Source organism: Pantherophis guttatus, chromosome 3 (assembly GCF_059756535.1).
Source record: "Pantherophis guttatus breed Tessera chromosome 3, ASM5975653v1, whole genome shotgun sequence".
Lineage (NCBI taxonomy): Eukaryota > Metazoa > Chordata > Lepidosauria > Squamata > Colubridae > Pantherophis > Pantherophis guttatus.
The window spans coordinates 74,733,292-74,756,572 of NC_142065.1; the positions used below are offsets into that span (position 1 = coordinate 74,733,292).

The 23,281-nt window shown below is 38.0% G+C and overlaps 1 protein-coding gene across 1 annotated transcript in view; it reads left to right on the plus strand.

Annotated features, from left to right (window-relative positions):
* Window positions 1-23,281, plus strand: part of AK5 (adenylate kinase 5) — a 112,058-nt gene that overhangs the window by 55,805 nt on the left and 32,972 nt on the right. Inside the window, exons 7-8 of the mRNA XM_034437029.3 lie at window positions 2,065-2,155; window positions 12,426-12,502. Coding sequence (XP_034292920.2) covers window positions 2,065-2,155; window positions 12,426-12,502 — 168 coding nt within the window. The remainder of the gene's footprint in view (window positions 1-2,064; window positions 2,156-12,425; window positions 12,503-23,281) is intronic.

Genomic DNA, 23,281 nt, shown 5'->3' on the forward strand with positions numbered 1-23,281 from the left:
CAAGGAAGATGTCATAATTAATAATATCAGAAGCTGCTAAGAGGAGGACCAGACAGTTGTATCTCCCTATTTAATTTCTAATGTAGGTCACTCACAAAGGTGGCCATTGAGGTTTCTATATAATATTATGAAACATTGATTGGAATTGATCTAAATAATTAGTTTAATCCAAATGCATTTGAAACCTAAGAACCACCACTTTCCTGATAAATACAGCTAAGAACGAAATATTTGAAACTGATCTACAATTTCATAAATCTTTTGGGTCAAGGAAGATCTGCTTTGGTAAAATTCTTACAATTTCTTTGTCCCCTGCTCAAGGAAGCCTCATCTTCTTTAAACACAGAGCCAGTCAGCTTGGCCAATTTAAACCGTCAGGCACAAACAGCTAGTGGCCATGATCTCACCAGTTACCTTCTCCACATCCTTGAGATTAGAAATTGAATAACATCCACATGAACAGGACAAGCAGTTTATCCCTGTATGATGCCTGAAATAGTGTCCATCTTCAGGTGAATCTGATCAATTTTGCAAAGAGCAATGTGAGCCTCCAACTGAACTGTTCCAATTGAAGTTCCTGTTGAAGGAGATGCAACACAGTACAAAAAAGCATTGCTGGAGGAAGAAGCCATCTTTGCTTCAAAAATGGACTCTGTTCTAATTCTTCCTGAGAATTCTACCTTCTACCTACATTTCTGGTCCTATGCAGTTCATTTCTCTCAGCCCCCCTAGTAAGCCAAGCTGATTTAACACTGGGGGAGGGAACAAAACACTTTGGGCCATCTCTCTATTGCAGAGTTTGTCCAAGACTTCATCAATCATTCTATTCTTCCTTTTCAGCCCTGAAGTGCAGGAAATGTTGTCTTTTAATGTAGGTACTTAGAATAAGAATTTTGTTGTTATTTTAGGGACCTCACTGATCAATGATCTCTCCATCTACATTGGTGGAAACTAGTCTCAAATTGGAATTGAGAGTCTCTAATCTGTTGGTTCTTGGTGTTGTTTTCTTACAAACTGTTCATTTCAGCTGATATATCTTTTTTTTAAATAAATAGAGTCCTACCAAAGAACAAAAGCAGATGTGCAGCCTGTACAATTACTGTGTATCCATATAAAATGTGATAGAAAAAAAATAAAATTCAAAGCATTGTATTGTTAAACAAGACAAGCTCAATTTGCAGTAAAGAGCATCTTACAAAATTTGTTTTCTCTCTTCAGTGATGAAATCGAAATAAAATAACTAGATCTTACACAAAAAAAAACATTTCCACCGGCACGATTAACAAACGAACTTGTGAAAAAAGCACCAGGTTTTTAGACAATAAAATATTGTCACTGGCTCCCAGGACTTTTTAATTTCCTCCTCCCCTTTTCTGTCTCCAATACTTCCTTCATTATTTAAGGACTATAGATATCCTTGACTTATGACCAAAATTGAGCCCAAAATTTATGTTACTAAGCAAAAATATTGTTAAGTGAATTTTGATCCATTTTCCAACTTTTCTTGCCATATTTGTGAAGTGAATCACTGTAGCTGTTAAATGAGTAACACTGATGTTAAGTGAATCTGGCTTTCTCATTGACTTTGCTCGTCAGAAGTTCACAAAAGGTGATTACATGATTCCACGCCATTGCGTCATAAATATGAACCAGTTGTCAAGCATCCAAATGTAAATCATGTGACCATGGGGATGCTGCAATGGTCATAAATGTGAAAAAATGGTCATAAGTCACTTTTTTCACTAAATGAAGTGTTGTAAGTCAATGATTATCTGTATAAGTCTTATTCCAGCACTCTGAAGCACCTTTGACCCTTACATTCTGAAATGCTGCACCACTTATGAATATTATCAAGAGTATTATCTTTTCAGAAACTATTGCTGCCATATCTGATATTTTTAAGAACAGCGTTCTGTAATGCACTGTCATCCCAAATTGTCTGGGCATTCTTTGCAACACAAACATTCTACAACATAAGATGAGAACTCCTAGCTTTATCCATTGGGCAAGTTTTGCTGCTTTGTCTTCTTCCAGGTGTCTGATTGTCTTCATTTTTGTTCTTAGTTGGACGCTGACAAAGATGAGGAAGAAGTCTTTCGTAACATAAGCCTGGCTGTTGACAATAAGCTATTTCCCACTCAAGAACCAGGGCCAAGTGAGTATTAAATAATGTGTATTAATGTTTGTTTGTTTATTTATTTATTTCTTGAAAAAAATTATATGACCATCCAACACACACCAACACACCCATGGTGATTCCATCCAGCTTAAAGAAATAACACACTCACACACCCAAATACAACATCCAATAAACCCACACACCCTTGGTGACAGTGATCAAACAAACCACTTGATAGGCTCGGTGTCACCCTGGGGTTTTCCGGGTTCTCTGACAAAACCATTTTTTCAGGGCCTTTTGAAAGAGTATCAGAATAGGAGCCAATCTTATCTGCATGGGGATGATGTTCCACAGGGGAAGCCATCATGGAGAAGACCCTTCTTCTTGGTCCCATTAGATGGACCTTCTTAAGAGAGGAGACTTGTAACATACCTTGCCTCCTTGCTCTGGTTGGTCTGATAGGAAAAGACGAACCCTCAAATAACTTGGTCCTAAGCTATGTTACACAATAGTATTACGCAATAATTCTACGTATCAGTGATCATTGCAGAACCCATGTTCTCTCATCATTGGCCATCCCTTCAAACTTCTTTTCTCTCTTTCGAATAACAAAATTAAATGTGTAGAATGTGGGGTACATTTTCATCCATTTAATAATGTTGCCTGAGCATAAATAAATACAGAGAAATGCTTATTTGGGTTTTTTTTAATCAATTTTTACCTTTTTAAATGTTCTATTCTGTGCTGGCATTATTTTAAGGTGTATATCTCCTTGTGTTTTCTTTCTGAATAGAAAGATAGCCTAAAAATCTAAACCAAATCAATAAATAAGCAATGCAACTATAACAACTGTTTAAAAAGATGCAGAGGCCAAGTTCTTCTGCTTCTGTGTATGTTTGGAATCCTTTCAGCCTCTAGTTACTCCATAAATATCTTTTGAGGGTCCCTCCAGCCCTTTCCATCTAAACAGGCTGAGATAGGAGAGCCATCAATGTCATCTCCAAGGGAGAGAAGTGACATATGCTCCCTGAAAAACCACACTTGCCCAATTCTCAGTGTTCATTTAAAAAAACAAAAACACGACATGAGTCTCTATCAAGCAAAGTATATAATCATTTTGTCAGTCTGCTCATTTTGTAAGAATGTTTTGTTCTATTTTGTTCCTGCTTTTCAATGTTTTTAGCCAATGAATGAGCAGTTGTAGCGATGACTGACAAACTGAAGAAGAAAGGCCTTTTAATAAGTCTTCGCTAATGGGAAGTGATTGCTCTTGCCTTAAAAAAAATAGTAGAGAAATTCAGAATTTAAATATATCTGTGATTGGGCAGCCAGATGTCCATCCCAAAACAAAAGAAATGAGCTATTTCAGGAACCTGAAATATTCAAGTCTCTAAAAAGTCTCTAATTCAAGACTTTTTTTTTTAAAAAAAGAAGAATAATTATAAGTAGTTATTCTGCCAGTACATGCCAATAAAATCCATTATGGTTGCAAATCTCAGAATATGTTCTGCAAGAATATAAGCACTTTAGCAAAATCACCAGTCCTAACTGGATCTTTGTTTGCATTTGTTTAAAGCTGGGATTTATTTAAAGATTGGAAAGGTTTCCAGTGTTTAAATGAATAATCAAACATGTGCCAACATTAAGCAATTCTCTTGCTTGCCTTATTTCCCACTCGTGATGTCATTACATAAATTAAGCCCTTGTTATTGGCTTATGTCATTTGCATGAGGGTGCTATTAATTGTGCAATGGCTCAATTTGCTGCAAATGATGTAATTTGCATCATTTTTGTAATTACAACATTGCATGAATTAATTAACTGCAAATGACATAATTTGATTTGGCCAACATTCAGGAACAACAAACATTCTTCCCTTAAATTGAGGTTTTACTGTGTGTTTCCTAAAGATGAGAGGCTAGGGCTAAGTTGAAAGCAAAATTAAATGGTCTTGTGTAATGTTTTGTACCATTTCATTCCAGCTTCCTGGAAAAAGTAAAGTAAATTATTTAGATTAATATCCTGCCTTTCCTTCCATAATAACTGTGATTAAGCATTTCTTGAATCTCCTTTTGGCTGCCCAAGAATACTTTTCTCTAATCTCATTGATTAGTTTTTCTTCATCCTTGATTGATAGCAATTGGTACTTTGGAACTACAGAAATTCGCTTGGGTTTCAATCTTTTAGATCCCAGTTTATCCTCTGAAAAAGAAGAGACGTGCACAATATATTACTTTTTCAAAGTTAGAGCTATCTCTCTTGATAGACTTGCCCAGGCTATCCAATCATTATAATTACTAGAAATAGTGTTCTCCCTCTAGATATTTGGTTTTCCTTATAGCAATAGCACTTAGACTTATATATTGCTTCATAATATTTTACAGCCCTCTCTAAGCAGTTTACAGAGTCAGCATATTGCCCCCAATAATCTGGGTCCTCATTTTATCAATCTCAAAAGGATGGAAGGCTGAGTCAACCTTGAAATGGTCAGAACTGAACTGCTGACAGTTGGCAGAACTGCAATACTGCTTTCTAACCTCTGTGTCACCACGGCTCTTACAAAAGTAGTCCTTGAATTATGATCTCAACTGAGTCCAGAATTATAAATCATGTCAGTCATTAAATGAGACACCATGTGATCCCTTCCTTAACAACCACAATCCCTGCTCTCTCCATTGTGATTGTTAAGTGACTGCATGGGTGATTAAGCAGAGCGTACATATAGCCTGCCCTGGGCTCACAGGGCTTCCCCCACCTTTTGTTCTGCTTCCTGCCCTGCTGGGTCACACGTCCTTGTCCTTCCACATCACGCCTCAGTCCCCTTACCTTTTCTGAAGATTGCTTTTGGGGTGGAAGCAGCCCATTTTGGATCACGTGTGCAACCGGATGTGGAAGGTGCAGGAACAAGCACATAATGGTGGAGTAATAAGTGAAATCATGCAAACGTTATGCTAAAAATGCCAAGTAAGTCCATTTCTTCCCATTTCCCATTGCAAAAGACATTGCACCCAGACTCCATTGCCACTTCTGCAGAATACACACCAGGATTCCTAAGGTGAAAGGAGGAACCGTTGTTCACTAAGAGCTTCCGCTTTGTCTATGAAAGAAATGGTCCTTAATCTCTTCAGATAGAGTTAGGAGTGCCTCTAACTGAGCCGATGTTATTCAGCACATTGAATTAGATGGACAAGGATCTGCTTCAGTATAAAGACAGTGTCTTTTATTCCTACTCTAGAACATAGGACCCTTTTCTGGATACCTTAAGTGACATCATAAAATTTGTAAAAAGATGGTGGTGCCAAAAAACGAAATAATTACACGTATTTGAGGAAAATGCACATGAGATGTTATAGAAACAAACGTTGCACGCACAAGTTACAATCCCATCCTCTACTGTGCTTTCACAACTCCACCTGCAAAAATCTCCAAAATTCATGCAACTGTCCATGAGTTGGGAGAACGTTGGTATTTTAACCAAACATTCTCAATTATCAGCTAAAGAGTGACGATCTTTAGTGTTTTCAATCAGATCCAAATCCTATTCTCAGACAAATATAATAGTCACACATAGGTCTTTACTTGTAAGTCTTTCATCCTGTATTCTCATAGGACAAAGAAATGCTGGATTCAGTGAGATTCATTTCTGAGAGATGAGCATAAAATTGGATTATTAAAGTCTCTTCAATTTACATTCCAATAATGGTTTAAAAAAGAAGCAAGAATAGAGGAAATTTTCAGCTTTTGTGGACAGCAATATATTTGTATGCATGGTTACTTCCTACCTGTTGCTAAGAGCAACCACTTGCCTTCAAATTCTGTACTTCAGAGACTTGAGGCATTTTTTATAGAAGAAATAATGGAAAGCAAAAACAATATTCAGCCTGTCCTTAACCAATTGTTGACTTTAAAAGAAATTGTTTATTCTCCCTTGAAATGACTCTTCTCAGCATGCTGTGCCTATAAATAGCACAAAACTTTTTGAACTGTTTCTGTGGGTCTTATCAGATGATAAAACTGATCTATGAAGAAAAGCCTTTTCTCAGAGATTACTTCACAATGATAAATAAAGGATAATTGAAGCCTTTCTTTAAATATTATCACCAGACCCAAAGTACACAAACCTTCACAAACCTCTAGTCTGCTTTTTGTTTTATAGTAGCAAAAACCTTTAGCAGCTATAGCAAAAACAACAGGAGGACATTACCAAGGGAATATTGCTGGGCAGGAAAAAGATTTAGAAACAAAAATATTAAAAATTCAGAACTTGTTGATCCTGTCATTCATAGAAGCACTGGGATTGTGGTGACAAGAAGAACATCAGGAATACTAGAAAAAGGGTTCTGTGAAATCTCCACTCAACAATGTTTCCCATTTTCATCACTGTCTTCGAAGAAAAGTAGAAACAGAAATGGTAGCAATGGCATTATCAGCCAGACAATACGACCAGTGAGAATCATTTTTGAAACACAGCTTCAGATGGACACTAGTTGAAGTTGGTGGATATTGGTCCTCTAGTATTCTGAAGACAGTCAGCCTAAGAAAAATGATATCTTTGGGATATTGTCTTTTTATCAAGTTGCCTAAAGTACTCTGAATAATGCAATAGCATCTTAAAGGACCTGATTTATATTGGAAGAATGAAAGCAAGAGAATTGGGTTGAATGAGTAAAATCCAAGGTATCTTTAACACATGTGATTAAGGACAGAAGTCTTCCATAAAAGGACAATTCAATACTATGTAAAGCTTACCCAAGAGTTTCTCTACCAAGATCTGTGATACCTCACTAAGCAGTTCATGCATACTCAATCATTACTTTGGCAATAATTGGTTTGCTGTAATCTCCACTCTCTTGGAAAATTAGACTAAATTTAAGTATTAAATTTCGGAATATAAGATGCACCAGAGTATAGGATACACCTTAGTTTTTGGGGAGGAAAATAAGAAAAAAAGCTGATTGGCAGGTGGATCGGCCTCCCAGAATACCCCCAATTAGCTGTTCCCAGAGGTGAATTTTAGCAACAGGTTCCTTGGTTGTGAGCTCTGTGCCTTGCTTTTTTTTGCTTTTTTTTCTGCCTCTGAAACTTCTGAAGCTCTGTTTCAGAAAAAACTTTCTTTTCTGCCTCTGAAAGCCTCCAAAACAGAGCTTCAGAAAAAAAGCCTCTGAAGCTCTGTTTGGAGGCTTCTTTTCTGAACTTCTGTTTGGGGGCTTCTTTTCTGAAACTCTGTTTGGAGGCTTTTTTTCTGAAGCTCTGTTTGAGGGCTTCTTTTCTGAAGCTTTGTTTCTGATGCTTTTTTCAGCCTCTGAAACCTCCATTTGAGAAGCTGGGCAGAGTACATTCGGAGTATAAGACGCACCCAGATTTTCACCCTCTTTTTTGGGGGGAAAAAGGTGTGTCTTATACTCCGAAAAATATGGTAGACCCAACCCTTTTAAGCCAGTGCATATCTTTCTATCCTGATCTGCTCAGGATGGAGTTTGGAATCCATCAATTTTTAATTTTAGATAGAATATCCAGTAAGCAAAAATATAGTCATCATTTGTATCCTTATTTATAAACTTCTGTCACTTATTAGATCCTAGGTGGTTTACACCAAATTAAAGCACACAAAATAACACATGACCCAATAAAGCTCCCACATCCAATTCAGAGTTGTGATATTTCATGAGTTCAATGCACCATCTTACTAGTCTATCTTTGTTTCATTAATCACTTGTCTTTGTCATAATCAGATTCAAAGAAAATAATTCCTATTGGTAGCCATATTTAATAAGTTTATTTTTTGGATGAAGCTAGAGTTAATATTTCTGAAGAAGTTTTGCAGTAAGGACAAGATACAACAAGATTAATTGTAAGGAGGTGTATAAGGTTTGGCTGCGTGCAGAGTTTTTCTTACCTCCAGTACATCTGGCGGGACTTTACACACAAGAAGCTTTTGACTTTTACATGGGCTCACAACTGACACTGGTCAACTCTAATTTCTAGCAAGTGGCTGCCATAGGATTACATCCAGTCACATTCACCACATTATCAGAAGAAAATTTATGGGAGTTTTCTCAGCCACCAACTCTATAATATTTTAAAAATTAAAGAAAAAAAATTAGAACGGGAACCTGACAGTTAGTGCCAGTAAGAGAGATACGTATGGACACATTGCTGCCCAGATGTTCCACTGAGGCTCTCTGGACTAAACTCATAAAGAAAAGCAGTTATAAACTTTTGATCAAGAAAGGCTGAATGGCAGCTCTACCTCTTTCTCTGACGTGGTCTCAAAGAGTCCTTTATTCATGCAGAAATTCTGAAACAAATACTTATTTATATTGGCCTATTCTTGGATTGCAAACATTCGGTAGCATAGAGAACCAACTCCAAGCATGCTGCAACCACAAAAATGACACATAGCAGTAAGCTAGGAGAAGCTCACTGCTGGTGATGGTTTTTCGAATAGGAGAACAACAGAAGGATGCAAGCAGCAGGAAGGAAATAAATGATTCAAATGATTCACCATAACCTTGGAGGGATTCTTTTTCAAGTGGTCTGTTTCCATGCCTGCTCTTTTTTTAAGGAACTAACAATTTCAGTAAATGCAGCTGCTTGAAAGGAAAGTAATCAGTCTGAGAAAGACCTGAGAAAGACCTTTAAAGCGCTCCGTGGCATAGGACCTAGTTATCTTTGAGACCGCCTGCCGCTACCGACGACCTCCCACCGACCTGTGCGCTCCCACAGAGAGGGCCTCCTGGGGTGCCATCAGCCAAATAATGTAGGCTGGCGACCCCCAGGGGGAGGGCCTTCTACGTGGGGGCACCTACCCTCTGGAATCAGCTGCCCCCCAAGATAAGGAGAATCCAAGACCTCGGTGCCTTCCGCCGTGCCCTTAAAACTTTCTTTTTTCAGCAAGCCGGGCTGGTTTAATATATTTTTTAACATATTTTTAATTTTTAATTGGTTTGTTATCTTAAATTGGGGCCAAATTAATATATATCCTTTTAATTGTTTTTAATGTTTGTATTGTATGTTTTTATCTGGCTGTATACCACCCTGAGTCCCTCGGGAGAAGGTGTGGTATATAAATTCGAGATAAAATAAATAAAATAAAAATAAAAGATCCCCAACATGGAAAGCAATGCTCACCATTGAAAATGGCTGAGATTTCTTCCCTTAGCCCTTGAGTTATGAATGTATCAGCTGGTACAGACTATTTCTGTAGAGTAAAATTCTCGGAGAGACCTTTGTGTCTTAAGCAACACAATCAACACCCTACTGAGGTCAACGGCAAGGGTAAAACAACAAAGTGTTCCACTACTAGAACTTTTTCACATGAACATTTTGGAGATCAATCATCAGGGATTGAAAACTATGACATGCATGAAGCTTGAGATGATTTCAGAAGGACCCAATTATTTTAACTTTTATAGAAAATTAAATGGCCAGCTTTTTGAGATGTCCAGATTGTGGCAATAGCCACCCAAAGTCACCTGACAATGAGATGGACAGCATATACATTTAACAAACGAACAAGAGGCCTTGAAAAACGATTCCTCTCTTTTTAACAAAGGTAGAGTCATGTAAAAGTCTGGTTATGATATGAATATTGCATTCCTATGTATATTTATGAAAAAGCATCTCTGCCAAATGAACACGCTCTTACTTTAGTATAATTGAGAAATGTAGCTTTATTTCAGATATAATATGAAGGAGAAACCTAGACCTAAAAGAGAATTTTTGCCAATACACAATGAATATGTGGCTGGGGAGAGGGGTCACATCAGTAGTGACTTCCACTAACCTTCACTACCAGTTCAGAACTGGGAGCGTGCGTGTGTGCGTTCTTGCTTCGCTCATGCATGATGCTTCTGCGCATGCACAGAACATTCTGCACATGCAGAGAGTGTCTGTGATGACGTCCGGGTGGGTGGGTGGAGCCTCCCGCCGCTGCCACTACCGGTCGCCCGAACTGGGGCAAACCAGTAGAAACCCACCACTGGGTCACATGAACATACACACTAAAGTTATAGCTTTTCCTGATTATTCAAATTCAGAGATATTTGTCTGGTAGCTTTCAACAATATATCCACTGGCTACGTAGAGTGCCAGATGAAGTATGCTGAAAGCATTTGGCTATGTAGAATTTTACAAAGTCATGACTTGGAATTCAGTTTTAAATTCCAGTACTTGAAATTAAATAATACCTCTTTGTCCTCTTTCTCTAGTGGAATAATTAAGACATGGGCTAGGGAATAATTTAGTAGATGTTTTTATGGGTTAGATCTTTTTAATATTTTTTTCCAATACTAACTGTGCAAGGCATAATGTTATATGGGCATTAGGTATCTTTTAGAAAAACTCTTTTGACTTCAAGATCACAATAAATCCTAAGCAGTCTTCCTTTCTCTCTTCCTTTAGTAGATTATTAGAGCTTTGTCAAAACAAGTCTGGAATAAATAGGGTTCAAAATTAATTTATTAATTGAAGCAGTTTTATTGGAAGCTCTTTGTTTTCTAATAGAAAGAACTAGTCATATGTTGAAATTTCTGTAGGATCTTTTGTCAGTATTACAAATTGTCAAGTATAGTTTGTAATTCTTGTGACCTAGGCCCAAGTACTGTATTTTTTGGAGTATAAAACACATCTTTTTCCCCTAAAAGGGGATGAAAATTTAGGTGCATCTTATACACCAAATGTAGCCACGCTCACCCACTGGCCCCCACCCTTTGGCCTCTGCCTCGCAGCAGTTACCTCCGTGCAAGCAAACAGCAAGAAAAAACAGCTCCTTTCAGTTTTAGCACAGCCTAATTAGCACAAGTTGATTGGATCAGCCTCCCGATTCTCGGCTGATTTGCTCTCAGCTGTTTTGCGCAGGCTCTGCTGCTTGCTGCAAAGAGGTAAATTGCTGGAGCAGATTTTTTTTCCTTGTGCTAATCAAGCTATGCTGCAAACGAAAATGAAAGTATGAAATGAAAGTAATGAAAGTAAAGCAGGCTATTTGCTGTTTGCTGTAACGAGGCAAAATTGCTCAATTTTGCAGAGGCAGAGGGAGATTTCTTTTTCTTCTTTTCCTCACCAAAAAAGGTAGGTGCGTCTTATACTCCGGTGCATCTTATACTCCGAAAAATATGGTAGTTATTACCAGATGCAATTAGTCCTAAACAAACGTATTTTATTAGAACAGCTGAGAATTACTTCATTCTCAGCTTAGTCCAAATTAATTACAAAAATAAATCCTTCAGCAAAAATCCTTTGGCTTTATCATAAACCTTTGTCTTCTTTGACACCCTGCCAAAGGCTTTTCTTGGCAAAATCCCAAGGCAAAAGAAGGCAAAAGTTCAGAAGCAAGAGACACTGACTATAAACAATTGTAGCAATGTTGCTTTCCTACAAAAAGCCAAAGAGCCATTGCTGCTCTTTTAAACCTTATGGGAGGGGCCAATCATCTCCTGGCCTTACTCCCGAGTTGTCCTTTTTGCTTTAGCTGCTGTTGCCTTCTGGCACCTCTTTTCATGCGTGCACTAGGAACAGGCTCTTCCTGTTCCTCTGCCTGTCTGCTGTCTGCCTCTGGAGGCTCCGGAGTCCATGCATTGCTCCCAGATGGCCCTGGCCCCATCTCTGCCTCCAACGCCGAGTCCTCATCCGGGCCTTCCCCAGCCTTGTCACTGTCCAACTCCGCTGCTAGCTCCGCGGGCTGCTAGCAGACCACAACAATAATATCCTTTAATACAGAAATGGATAATATCATCATGTTAAAACAGTGAACATTTGAAAACCAAAAATTACAATATGTTTATTATTCAGTATTTTGGTATAATTGCTGTTTAGATTCTTTCCAATATCCTATTAGTGAGAGGGTTTTTTTTGCATTACTTGGTTTTTGTTTTTTACACATGAAGGGAAAGTTGATATATAAAAAAGGCACTTGCATTTTACTCAGTGAGATTTACTTACATGTATAATATTCCAGTATTAAGAACACAATTCTGATTGTGTTTGATGGAGGGATTATGTGCCATCAAGTCACTATTAACTTTCTATACAGCTAAATCTTGAATAACATGTCTTTATTTAGAGTTAATTCTATGAGTTCAATGAGAATTAATTTTAGATATTTTTATTTTAGATTTTAGTAATAGATTACATAATTATGTCAGGAAATTGCCATTAGGAATGAAAACAAAACCATTGCTTACTTAAAATGGAGTATTCTCTTGTTTGAGAGTAAAAATATCCATTTAGACCTTTCCCATTAATTATGAGATTGTGTCATCTTGAAACCTGCCTGTTTTATTTGAGAAATTCCCTTTTTTATTTTTAGGTCCATGTGAAGTTGACCTTAGCCTCATTGTGGACCCAGGAGAGATTCCTGATCATGAATTTAACTTTGAAGATCAGGTAATGGTGAATATATATATATATATATTTATTTGCATTTATAAATGCCTTGGTTACTGCATACGTGAGGGAATTGATAAGCAGGGGTAGAGTTTATTATGAGAGTTTCTGTTCTTTTCTGAATGCCATAATAAGACAGCTTTTCTGAAATCCAGTATAACAAATGTGTGTTCAAAGGACTTCTGTCACATTTTAAAATCCATCTTGTTATCCCATCTCTCTTCTTATTCTGAGCATGTTTTATGCTTTTCAGTGCTTTCTTTTTGTGTTTTTTATGCTCTTTTCTGTTGCAGGCTTCTGTACATTCTAGAAAGAAATTCATACATGTTTCAGTAGCCAGAAGAAGAAACAATTCAATGTTTATCTGATGGTGAATTTTCAAAATAAAAGTTCACACTTATGCAGTCAAAAAATAATCAGTAAAGCCTTGCATATGATCTCCTTAAGATGTGAAGGTGATTTCCTCCCCAAGTACAAACTGGGTCTATTCTCGCTTAGCCTTTTGAAGATCAAACACACGGCTAGAAGACAATCTGAAAGGGCAGCTAGGAGGATAGTTTGAAATGAATCGTATTTCACCAAGTTAACACACATGTATTTCTGTTCCATTCTCATCTTTGTCAAATGGGTTTTGAATGAATGCAAAACCCTGTAATTTTTCTTTATTTAGTTGAAAGAAAACATGGAACACACTGCACACTGTAGATTTCTCATTAGCATATAAAAATAAGAGCAAATCCCAGCCCCTCCTAGCACTGATGGTGTTTGGTAATGAAACGTCTGCAAGAAAACAAACCACTAAGCTCGGAGAGCACCAAGGACCCCACAGATTCCTCTTTAAAACTTCCTTCGGTGATGAGGAAGAATATCAGTTAATTCTAGCTGAATATAGCAAAAAAGCTGAAGAGTAACCATGACTCTCCAAAGTATTAATCAGTGAGCAGAAAGATGAAATAAAAATTTTGTAGCCTTGTCTGGGAAGAAAGATAGTATGCTGAAAGCAGTGGTAGCATATTCAAGGAACAAGAAAGAGTTTATGTCAAGCTGAAAGATGCAACTAAAGCTTAGACCCGTGATGGCGAACCTATGGCACATGTGGCAGAGGTGGCATGCAGCGCCCTCTCTGATGGCACGTGAGCCGTTGCCCCAATTCACTGCTGCCACGCATGCGAGTGCTCCTCCCACCAACCACCTGGTCTTTGAATCTCTGCTGTGCATGCGGCACATGTGGGGGGTCCTCACTCATGTGTGGGGGGCAGGGCGCATGTGGGAAGGCCGCACATGCATGTGTGGGCAGGGAGGTGGGGGGCAGGCCTGGGGGGGGTACGGGGTAGGGCACAGGCAGGGGGCATGCACGCATGCACGGGGCAGGGCATGTGCACATTGTATTTTGGGGGTTGGGGCACGCACGTGCACTTTGGGCACTCGGTCCAGAAAAGATTAGCCATTACTGGCTTTGACTATCATTTTGTCCCAAACATTGTACCAATAAGAGAATGAGAATGTAAGGTTATTATAGCTGTGTCCTAGCTCAGTGTTTCCCAGTCTTGGGAAATTTAAGATATATGGATTTCAATTCCCAGAATTGAATTCTGGCAGTCAAAGTCCACATATCTTCATGCCCTAGCTTCATGAAAGAAAGAACTAGATTAATAGGACACAATTTTGTCGTCATTGGACATTGTTTTTTGATTACATATCTTGGACCTTCCATTTATTTAGGAAATGTACTGTTAGTTCTCAACAGTTCGTTTAGTGACCGTTGAAAGTTATAACAGCACTGAAAAAAAGTGACTCATGACCTTTTTTCACACTTATGACCCCTGAAGCATCCCCAAGGTCACGTGATTTAAAATCAGATACTTGGCAACTGGGTTCATCTTTATGACTGTTGCAGTGTCCTGGGGCCATGTGTTCATTTTTTGCAACCTTCTGACCAGAAAAGTCAACGAAGCCAGATTCCCTTAATAACCATGTTACTAATTTAAAACAACGGTAGTGATTCATTTAGCAACTGTGGCAGGAAAAGTAGTAAAATGGGGCAAAACTCACTTAACAAATGTCTCACTTAGCAACATAAATTTTGGGCTCAATTGTGGTCGTAAGTCAAGATTTCCTATATATCAGTGGCAAGATTAGAAATATATCTCGGGCACATCTTTTGAAAAAGGGGTACTATCTGGTAACGGGTGAGCAGCCTAGTTCAACAACCTCTGTTGTATTAGATAAGAAGGGTCCTTTGACAGGAGAGGTTTGGTCATTTCTTGCATCTTCACAATTGGGAGAAAACTAAGAGTATATAAGAAGAGGCAGAAAAAGAATGGAGCTTTTATCCTCTTTTTGTTCTGGCTTCATTCGCTCACTTGTTGCTACTCCATTTACCTTGGTTTTTTTTTTTTTGTAAAGTTTTTTTTAAAATTTTTTAAACACACAAACAAACATACAATATATCTTTTCTGAACAGAACATTGGCCCGGTCTTAAATTTGTACAGATTTTTGTTCATCTTTAACACAGTGTTATATTTTCAATTTTTATCACAGCATTTATTCTCTCTAATTTTAAGAAACCAATATTACCCTTCATCTTAACTTCTCATCCTGATATAATTCAATTTTTCTTTTCCCTCCTTAAGATTTGAACCCCTAAATTTAAATTCACATACTGTAGAACAATCCCCAATTATTTCCTTAAATTCTCTTATTCTAATCACAAATGATTCTTTTATCAACTATTCCAAATAATACAATTCAACCTATTAGTAGAAACCAATTAAATATATATCTTAACCCAAATGTTTCAACTATAGCCTCCTTCAGTTGTTTAACCCATAGTGAATGCAGCCCTTGGCTAAAAAGGGGTTGCTAATTTAAGGAATTCAGAGCATGTGGAATGTCTGAAAGGGTTCAGGGTGCATATTCCTTCCTCTTTAATATGTTTTAGGTTTATTGTATGCAGTTGCATCATAATACAGCAGACTAAAGTGCTGTTAAATAGCACCAGCTGCCTGCAATTACTGCAAGTTCAAATCTCACCAGGCTCAAGGTTGACTTAGCCTTCCATCCTTTCGAGGTAGGTAAAATGAGGACCCGGATTGTGGGGGCAATAAGTTGACTTTGTATAAAAAAGAACACCACTTAGGGCCCCCCGAAAGCTCTACTAAGCAGGTATATACAAAAATATAAAGGCTATTGCTTAACACATTGTAAGCCGCCCTGAGTCTCCGGAGAAGAGCGGCATATAAATCGAACCAATAAATAAATAAATAAATAAATAAATAAATAAATAAATAAATAAATAAATAAATAAATAAATAAATAAATAACTAAATAACTAACTAACTAACTAACTAACTAACTAACTAAATAAATAAATAAATAAATAAATAAATAAATAAATAATACTGTAAGTAAAAATGACCATTTTTAGAGTCAAGGACTACAAACATTAACACTGCAAAGGGAAAAAAAAACATATTCCTTACCTCTTGCATGAAAGAGATTCACTGCAAATATATGATGTTACCTCTTGGCAATGCTTTTTAGACATAGTGAAGATTAACTTTCCCCCAAAGAATGTAATCTCCCCATCCAAAGCATACATTTTGTGATCTATTGAAACAGCTTTAAAATAAAATCATGCTATTGTAATAGTCAGCCTTAGAATGCAACTCGGAATTATAAATTACACCGCATTAACCAGGAGCTGTTTTGTTTTGTTTTACAAATGGCTACGCAGAAGCTGAGCAGTTGATGGCCTAAATGAGAATGCGGGACTCTGAAATTTTAAACTTCTTTTCTGTTAATCTAACTAAATCTTTCTTCTTTCTCAATTCATCCTCCATTCAGGGGATAAAAGCATGGATTCTTATTTTTGCATAGATTGAAAGAAATCTTCAAGAGGAAGAGTTTATTTTCATTATTTAAAAAAAAAAACAGGGTTAAGAATATTTCCTTTTTTGCCCTAGCTGAGTTCTTCCACAGCTTCAGAATAAGGATAGGTTGGGCATTTTGTCATAAGTAGCCTGTAGATATTATAGAAATTGTTTGTTTTTAGATTTAAAAAAAAAACAGACAAATCCCTCTTCATTCAGCAAAGACCTTATAATAGTATTCGCCTGAGCTTAAATTTCACATTTTGAGAAGGACATCATGAGAGAGAGAGAGATTATCTATTGATCTTTTATAGCAGGGGCAGGTTTTAAAACCCGTCACTACCAGTTCGCTCATGGGTGTGTGCGCACGCAGTAGCATCCAGGCGGATAGGCGGAGCCTCCTGCCGCTACCGGTTCGCCCGATCTGGGGCGAACCGGTAGCAACCCACCACTGTTTTATAGAAGCAACATTGTTATATTGCTGTCAGCATGGCAACATGGTGGTAGACATACAGTAGTTTTCAGTGATTTTATGGTGTGGTTTTTTCTTAGCATAGTAAATTGTTGAGTTTTGATCCATTTTGTCAGTTACAAATCAGTTACTGCATTAGATGAACCAGAAAATACTCATTTAGTTATATTGCACTGTCATCTTTTTACACAGCTGCAACTTATAAAGCGGAAAAGAATTGGATCTCACTGTCTTTTTAACATGGACGTCCCAAAGGTGCTTTTTCAAGAGGCAAATGGACTTTCTTGGTTTTCTTTAAAGACGTTTCACTTCTATTCCAAGAAGCTTTTTCAGCTCTGACTGGATGGTGGGGAATTGAAGGATTTATATTCCTTGCAAACATCTAGTCATTTGCATTCTTTTAGAGAGTCATTGAGGCAACTTGGAGGTTTATCTTTGTCATCAGGATCACCTGAGTAGTGCAAATGGATGTGAAGCAGAGGTGGTATTCAGCCGGTTCTGACTGGTTCTGTAGAACTGGTAGCGGAAATTTTGAATAGTTCGGAGAACCAGCAAATACCACCTCTGACTGGCCCCACCCCCATCTATTCGCTGCCTCCCAAGTCCCAGCTGATCAAGTCTCAGCTGATCAGCTGGGTCTTCTTTTGTTGGCCTGTACACGGAGTTGGAAAGCAGGTTAGTGGGGTGGGGAGGGAATGGAGATTTTACAGTATCCTTCCCCTGCCACGCCCACCAAGCCATGCCCACCAAGCCACACCACACCCACCAAGCCACACCCACAGAACCTGTAGTACAGGGGTGGGTTCTACTTACCTTTACTACTGGTTTGCAATGGGGCCACGCGCGCAAGCGCAGAAGCATTTTGATAACGTCAGGGTCAGTGGGTGGAGCCTCCCGCCGGTTTTATTACTGCTTCTATAGAACCGGTGCGAACCGGGGGCAACCCACCACTGCCGTAGTAAAAAAATTTGAATTCCACCACTGGCGTGGAGCTTTCTTGGAACTGCTGAAAGGACTATGTTGTAGATTGGAGATAGATGATGTTGTATCCCTCCCCCTCTGTTGAGAGAGGGCTGTTCAATTTTCACATAGATGGCCTCTTTCATCCCTCTTTCAAACCAGTGGTCCTCTCTGTCCAAAATGTGGGCTTTGTTGTCTTCAAAAGAGTGGCCTTTGTCTTTTAAATGCAGATGGACTGCTGAATCTTGTCCTGATGGGTTTGTTCTCCTATGTTGTGCCATGCATTTATGATGTGGTTGCTTTGTTTCCCAATATACAGATCTGCACATGGCTCACTGCATTGTAATGCATGTGCCACGTTGCTCAGTTTGTGCCTGGGTGTTTTATCCTTGGGGTGGACGAGCTTCTGCCTTAGTGTATTCTTGGGTTTGAAATGTGCACGTATGTTGTGTTGGCTGAAGATCCTCCTGAGCTATTAAAAGATATTAAAATATCTTTAATTAAGATATTAAAAATATATTTAACATAGACTTTAGAGAGTACAGTAGAATTGCCTGTTATGTTTTTTTAAATAGACTCATTTGGAACGCTACCAAAATTGCTCAGAGATCCATAGATTTAGAGAACAAGTTGGCAATGGTTTGGCTTTTTGTATGTCTGTTTCTTTGAACCAGCAAAGGATTTATATGCTGATTGAATGAAAGCACAATACTATGAAATTGGAAAATAACAAAATGGAAATAGCCATTGTAAATTCTAACACAGCATTATAGGTGTGTCAAAACCAATCTCAGCCTTGACCTCTGCACAATTCAGCTAAGCCGAGAGAGAAAGGTGGGGGAGGAATACTTTTTAAGGGCCAAAAATATGCCTTTGATACCTGAAAATATGGGACTGTGGCAGAACTTTTATGCTTCACTGAATAATGTTTTTATTATCCATGCAGTCTTCAAACTGTAAATAGGCCCAAGCATGTCTCTGCTGAGAATATCAAATAAAGAAAAAAATGTGCATCTAGATATCAGCAGGTCAGGTGTATCTGGAAGGAAATAAACTGCCTGTCAGAAAGATGGGGCTTAGAGGGTTAGTTTCCAGGCAACCATGTGCAACTAAGGAGTTGACAGCTGTCAAATATTTTGCAGAACTCTTTGATGGTCCTCTGATGCTGGAAGTATCCATGTGTTAAGTCTGCACTGTAATATTCAAGAAGTAGTTCTTAACATCAAGTGTAGACCATTAATTTTGGTTGCTGACCACTTACCATATTTTGAGGCCTCTTGTAATTTTTCCAAATTAAAACTGATTCAAGAATCTCTTGGAAGCACATTCCTGAAGAATGAGAACCACAAAGTAAATTTTTCCAGAGGTTTATAATATGTGGACGGTAAGATAGGCCAGGGTTGGTTGACATGCCAGACTTCTTTGTGCTAGATTTCTTTACATTGCAAAGTTGTTGGCCAAACACTTCTGTATTATTTAGTGTTGCCATCCATTAATTTATAATTATGAGAAAGATGGAGCTCCGTGAATCTCATCAACAGGATTATCACCCACTATACTTCCCACTATACAATCTTTCTAGCTTTCTCTGATTTCAAAGGAAAGATTAAAAGCTGCACAGGAAAGCAGAAGTTCCAGGTACTGGGAGATAAACACAGTTCAGTGAAATAAATAAAGGGGAACTTCTTGGTAGCAGTACCTGGTATATCTTGAAGTAGATTCTATAGGTGTCTACCTTACTACTGAGTTGGCATAAGGCAAAGACTGGATATTTTCGATTGTTTTAAGTCTATAATTTTTATTAAGGATTTTGATTACAATAATAAAAGCTACAATACAAACTAAACTTAAAAAAGAATAGTAAGAAAGAAGAAAAAGTGCTAGAAAAAAAGAAGAAACATAGAAACATAGAAAAGAAGTCTGACTAGGTGGCTCAGTGGCTAAGACACTGAGCTTGTCGATCAGAAAGGTCGGCAGTTCGGTGGTTCGAATCCCTAGTACAAGTCTCCTGTGTGAGCAGGGGGTTGGACTAGATGACCTCCAAGGTCCCTTCCAACTCTGTTACTGTTATCCTGTTATATAGTATGATAAAGAAAAAGAAAAGCTAGGAATGTTGCACCCTATCTCTGTAAAATTTAGAATTCCAAGATGATCTAGAGCAAAGCAAAGAAAGATCTATTATATGTGCTGCTTCCACTTTCACTACATTGATTTTGCCCTAGGAATGCTATTAAGTAAGAGAATATTTAACTGTTTAATTTTAAGTATTAACCGTTCTATGTATTGTTATAATATCAAATTCTTTGTGTCCAATCACAGTTGGCCAATAAAGAATTCTATTCTGTTCTAATAATACTTCACACAGTAAGCTGAAAGACAATGGATGGATTTATACATGATTTGGTTAATTATAGCTCATTGAATAAACCATGGTTATCTAGAATTACAAATGATAGCCATAAGCCATAATTTACCAGTCACAAGATATGTGTTTATGGATCAGGTTAAACCAAAATCAGGGAAATTTCATGTATTGTTCAGTACAGACTACAAATCAAGTGATAAAAGGCCTGAAGTCATATTTCTCATTATAATTGAATGACTTCTAGGTTACTCATTATAAATCTTTCTGGAGTCTACACCTTTATATGTGGGTTTTTTTTCAGTATATAAAAAAAAGAGCTAACACATGGGAGGGCCACCTGTGCTGAAGATAATCACAGAACAACAGATGTCATAGAACAATTCAGTTTCTGTTAGTGCCCAGAAGATAACAGGTTGTTGCAGTTTGTTAAAAAAAAAAAGCAAATAAATATCCATGGTGTTTGAAATATGTCTTTAAGACAGAAATGAGAAATGGATTACTTACAGTATGATTTGGGGCCAGCCACTCATTCTCAGCACAATCTACTTCACAGATAGTTGTTATGGAATAATAAGAGGTGGCAGCATAATACACACATTTTGGGGTGCTGATTGAAAGGCAGGATATAAATCTAATGAATGAATAAATCCAATCATGATACTTGAGAAATGGGTCTTATTTATTTTCTTGTATAATTCTGTTTGGGACTGTATTACTTAGTTCCAAACTACAGTATGTGTTACACCAGTGGTCTCCAACCTTTCTGGCTTTGTGGACCGGGGGGGGGAGGGGGGGATGGTTTGCATGAGTGATGGGCATGCGTGCTGCACAAGTGGAGCTGCGCTTGTGTGCACACTCGTCTGCCATTTCTGCGGCCCAGTTCTGAACAGGCCATAGCCCGGTATTGGGTCACTGCCTGGGGGTTGGGGACCCCTGTGTTACACAGTACAAATTTACATGGTATTACTCTAGTCACTCTTTTTTTAAACAGAAAAAAAGCAATTTCCAGTTGTAAAGAAAGAGTAGAACATTCTCATAATCCATCAGCTCCTAGATAGAGTACTGAAGAGATTTTGCTCTCAGAATACACTAAGAAGCATAGAGGAAAAGAAATTACTTCTGGACAAAATAGAAAATGTATAAACAGCTTTTTCCCACTGGTTCTCCCACTGCAATTGCCCTTAAATACTATAGCAGAATTTACCATTTTAAAAGGAGCTTTATTACTGCATATGTTTGTGTTCAGTGAATTGCAATCACAAGTGCTTGTTATTTGAACGACAACCTCTAGATGTTTTGGAGTGTAACTGTCACATTCCCCCTCCCCCCCAAATGTTTCCTGGGGCTGACCAGTTGAAGTCTAAAATATCTGGAGGGTATCTAGTCCCCTATCTCTAGTTTACGATTAGTAAAACATAAGATAAGGAAATACTGTTTATTTGACAATATATTTCAGGCCTATATATGCCCATGGGAGTGTGCACAGGCCTAAGGAACTAAGAATAATATGGATTTAAATAAGGGAGTTTAAGCCTACTTTATGATAAATGCAGATTGTTGGAAAATTTGTAACCTCAGTTATATTGAGTTAATTAAGGTAGTAAGATAGAGTCTCTTTGAGCTGCTTTTTTGTAGTTACCACCTGCATGGGTTAACATTCTGGGATAATCTTCAAACTGACTGTTCCCCAACTTTTCCACAATCATCAGCATTCTCATCAAAATCTAATCATGTAGACTTACATTAATAATTAGGCTATTGTGCATTTGCAGAGTAAGAACCATCTTCATAAAAGTAAAAGAATGTTCATGGGAATGGAATACAATATACAGTATGCATGAATGTGCATTCTCCATCACTGGAGGTTATTAAGGAGACATTGGACAACTACTTGTCTGAAATGGTATAAGGCCGTGATGGCGAACCTATGGCACACGTGCCACAGCTGGCACGCGTAACCATTTCAGTGGGCACGCAAGCTCCGCTTCCAGTGAGACTGGAAGTTGTCCAACGGGCCATTTTTGGCCTCCGGAGGGGTGGGGAAGGCTGTTTTTGCCCTCCCCAGACGCCTAGAGGTCCTGGAGCCAGGTGAGAAAGAAAAGCAGGCCTACCGGGCCATTGTGTGCCAGGAGCGGGGTGAGCAGGGGGTGGGTGGGTCGCATAGAATTATGGGTATGAGCACGCACGCGCGCAACCCCCCTGCCCCCCCCCTTCCTGGCACGTGATGGCAAAAAGGTTAGCCATCACTGGTATAAGGCCTCCTGCTGGAGCAGGGGGCTTGAGTAGAAGACACCCAAGGTCCCTTCCTACTCTGTTATTCTGATATTCTGTTAATTGGCAATAAAAATATGATTCCAGTAGATTTAGTAATGCCAGAATTATCTACATGACTTATTCATCTAAACTCCTGGTAGTTAATAGTTGAAATCTATGAAGGAATAAAATTATGTTCCTTCAATTTGGTGCTTGTTACATCCATGGGGCTACAACCTGCATCTTCTCCCAATAAGTATGGCCATCATAAAGAGAATCATGGCAAGCATGGAATAGAACATTTCATTCTTAAGTATTGACGTGATTTCTTCTATTCAAGAATTATCATTTGTTCTCATAGAAATTGTAAGTGTTTGAATTATTAAAATGAGTCATAGTTACTAGGGAAGAAGTCAGTAAATAACTGAAACTGTGAAAACTAAGGAAATGATGCAGTTCCACAAAGACTTTTACATTGTTTGCCAGAAAATGTATATTGTTGACTAAAACCTATTTATCCTTAGAAATACAGACTCAAAGGAACAATTAGTGCATTGTCTGTTCCATGATATATGAACAATAATTTTTGGATAGAAATGCAAAACCTATCCATTATATATCAATACTATGATACAACCATGGTTGTATCAATACCAAAAGATTTAGGAAAAATAAGATGACTGAGAAATATGATTTATTAGGTTAGGGATTTTCTGTCTTCACTGTGAGTTGTATTGTGTTGGGAGGGTGTGCACTGAAGGAGCTCAACCAATCTCATTGCACATATGTTGTGCACTGACAATAAAGATTTGAATTGAGTTGAAATGAAATGCGACAAAGAATATTTCTCTTGCTA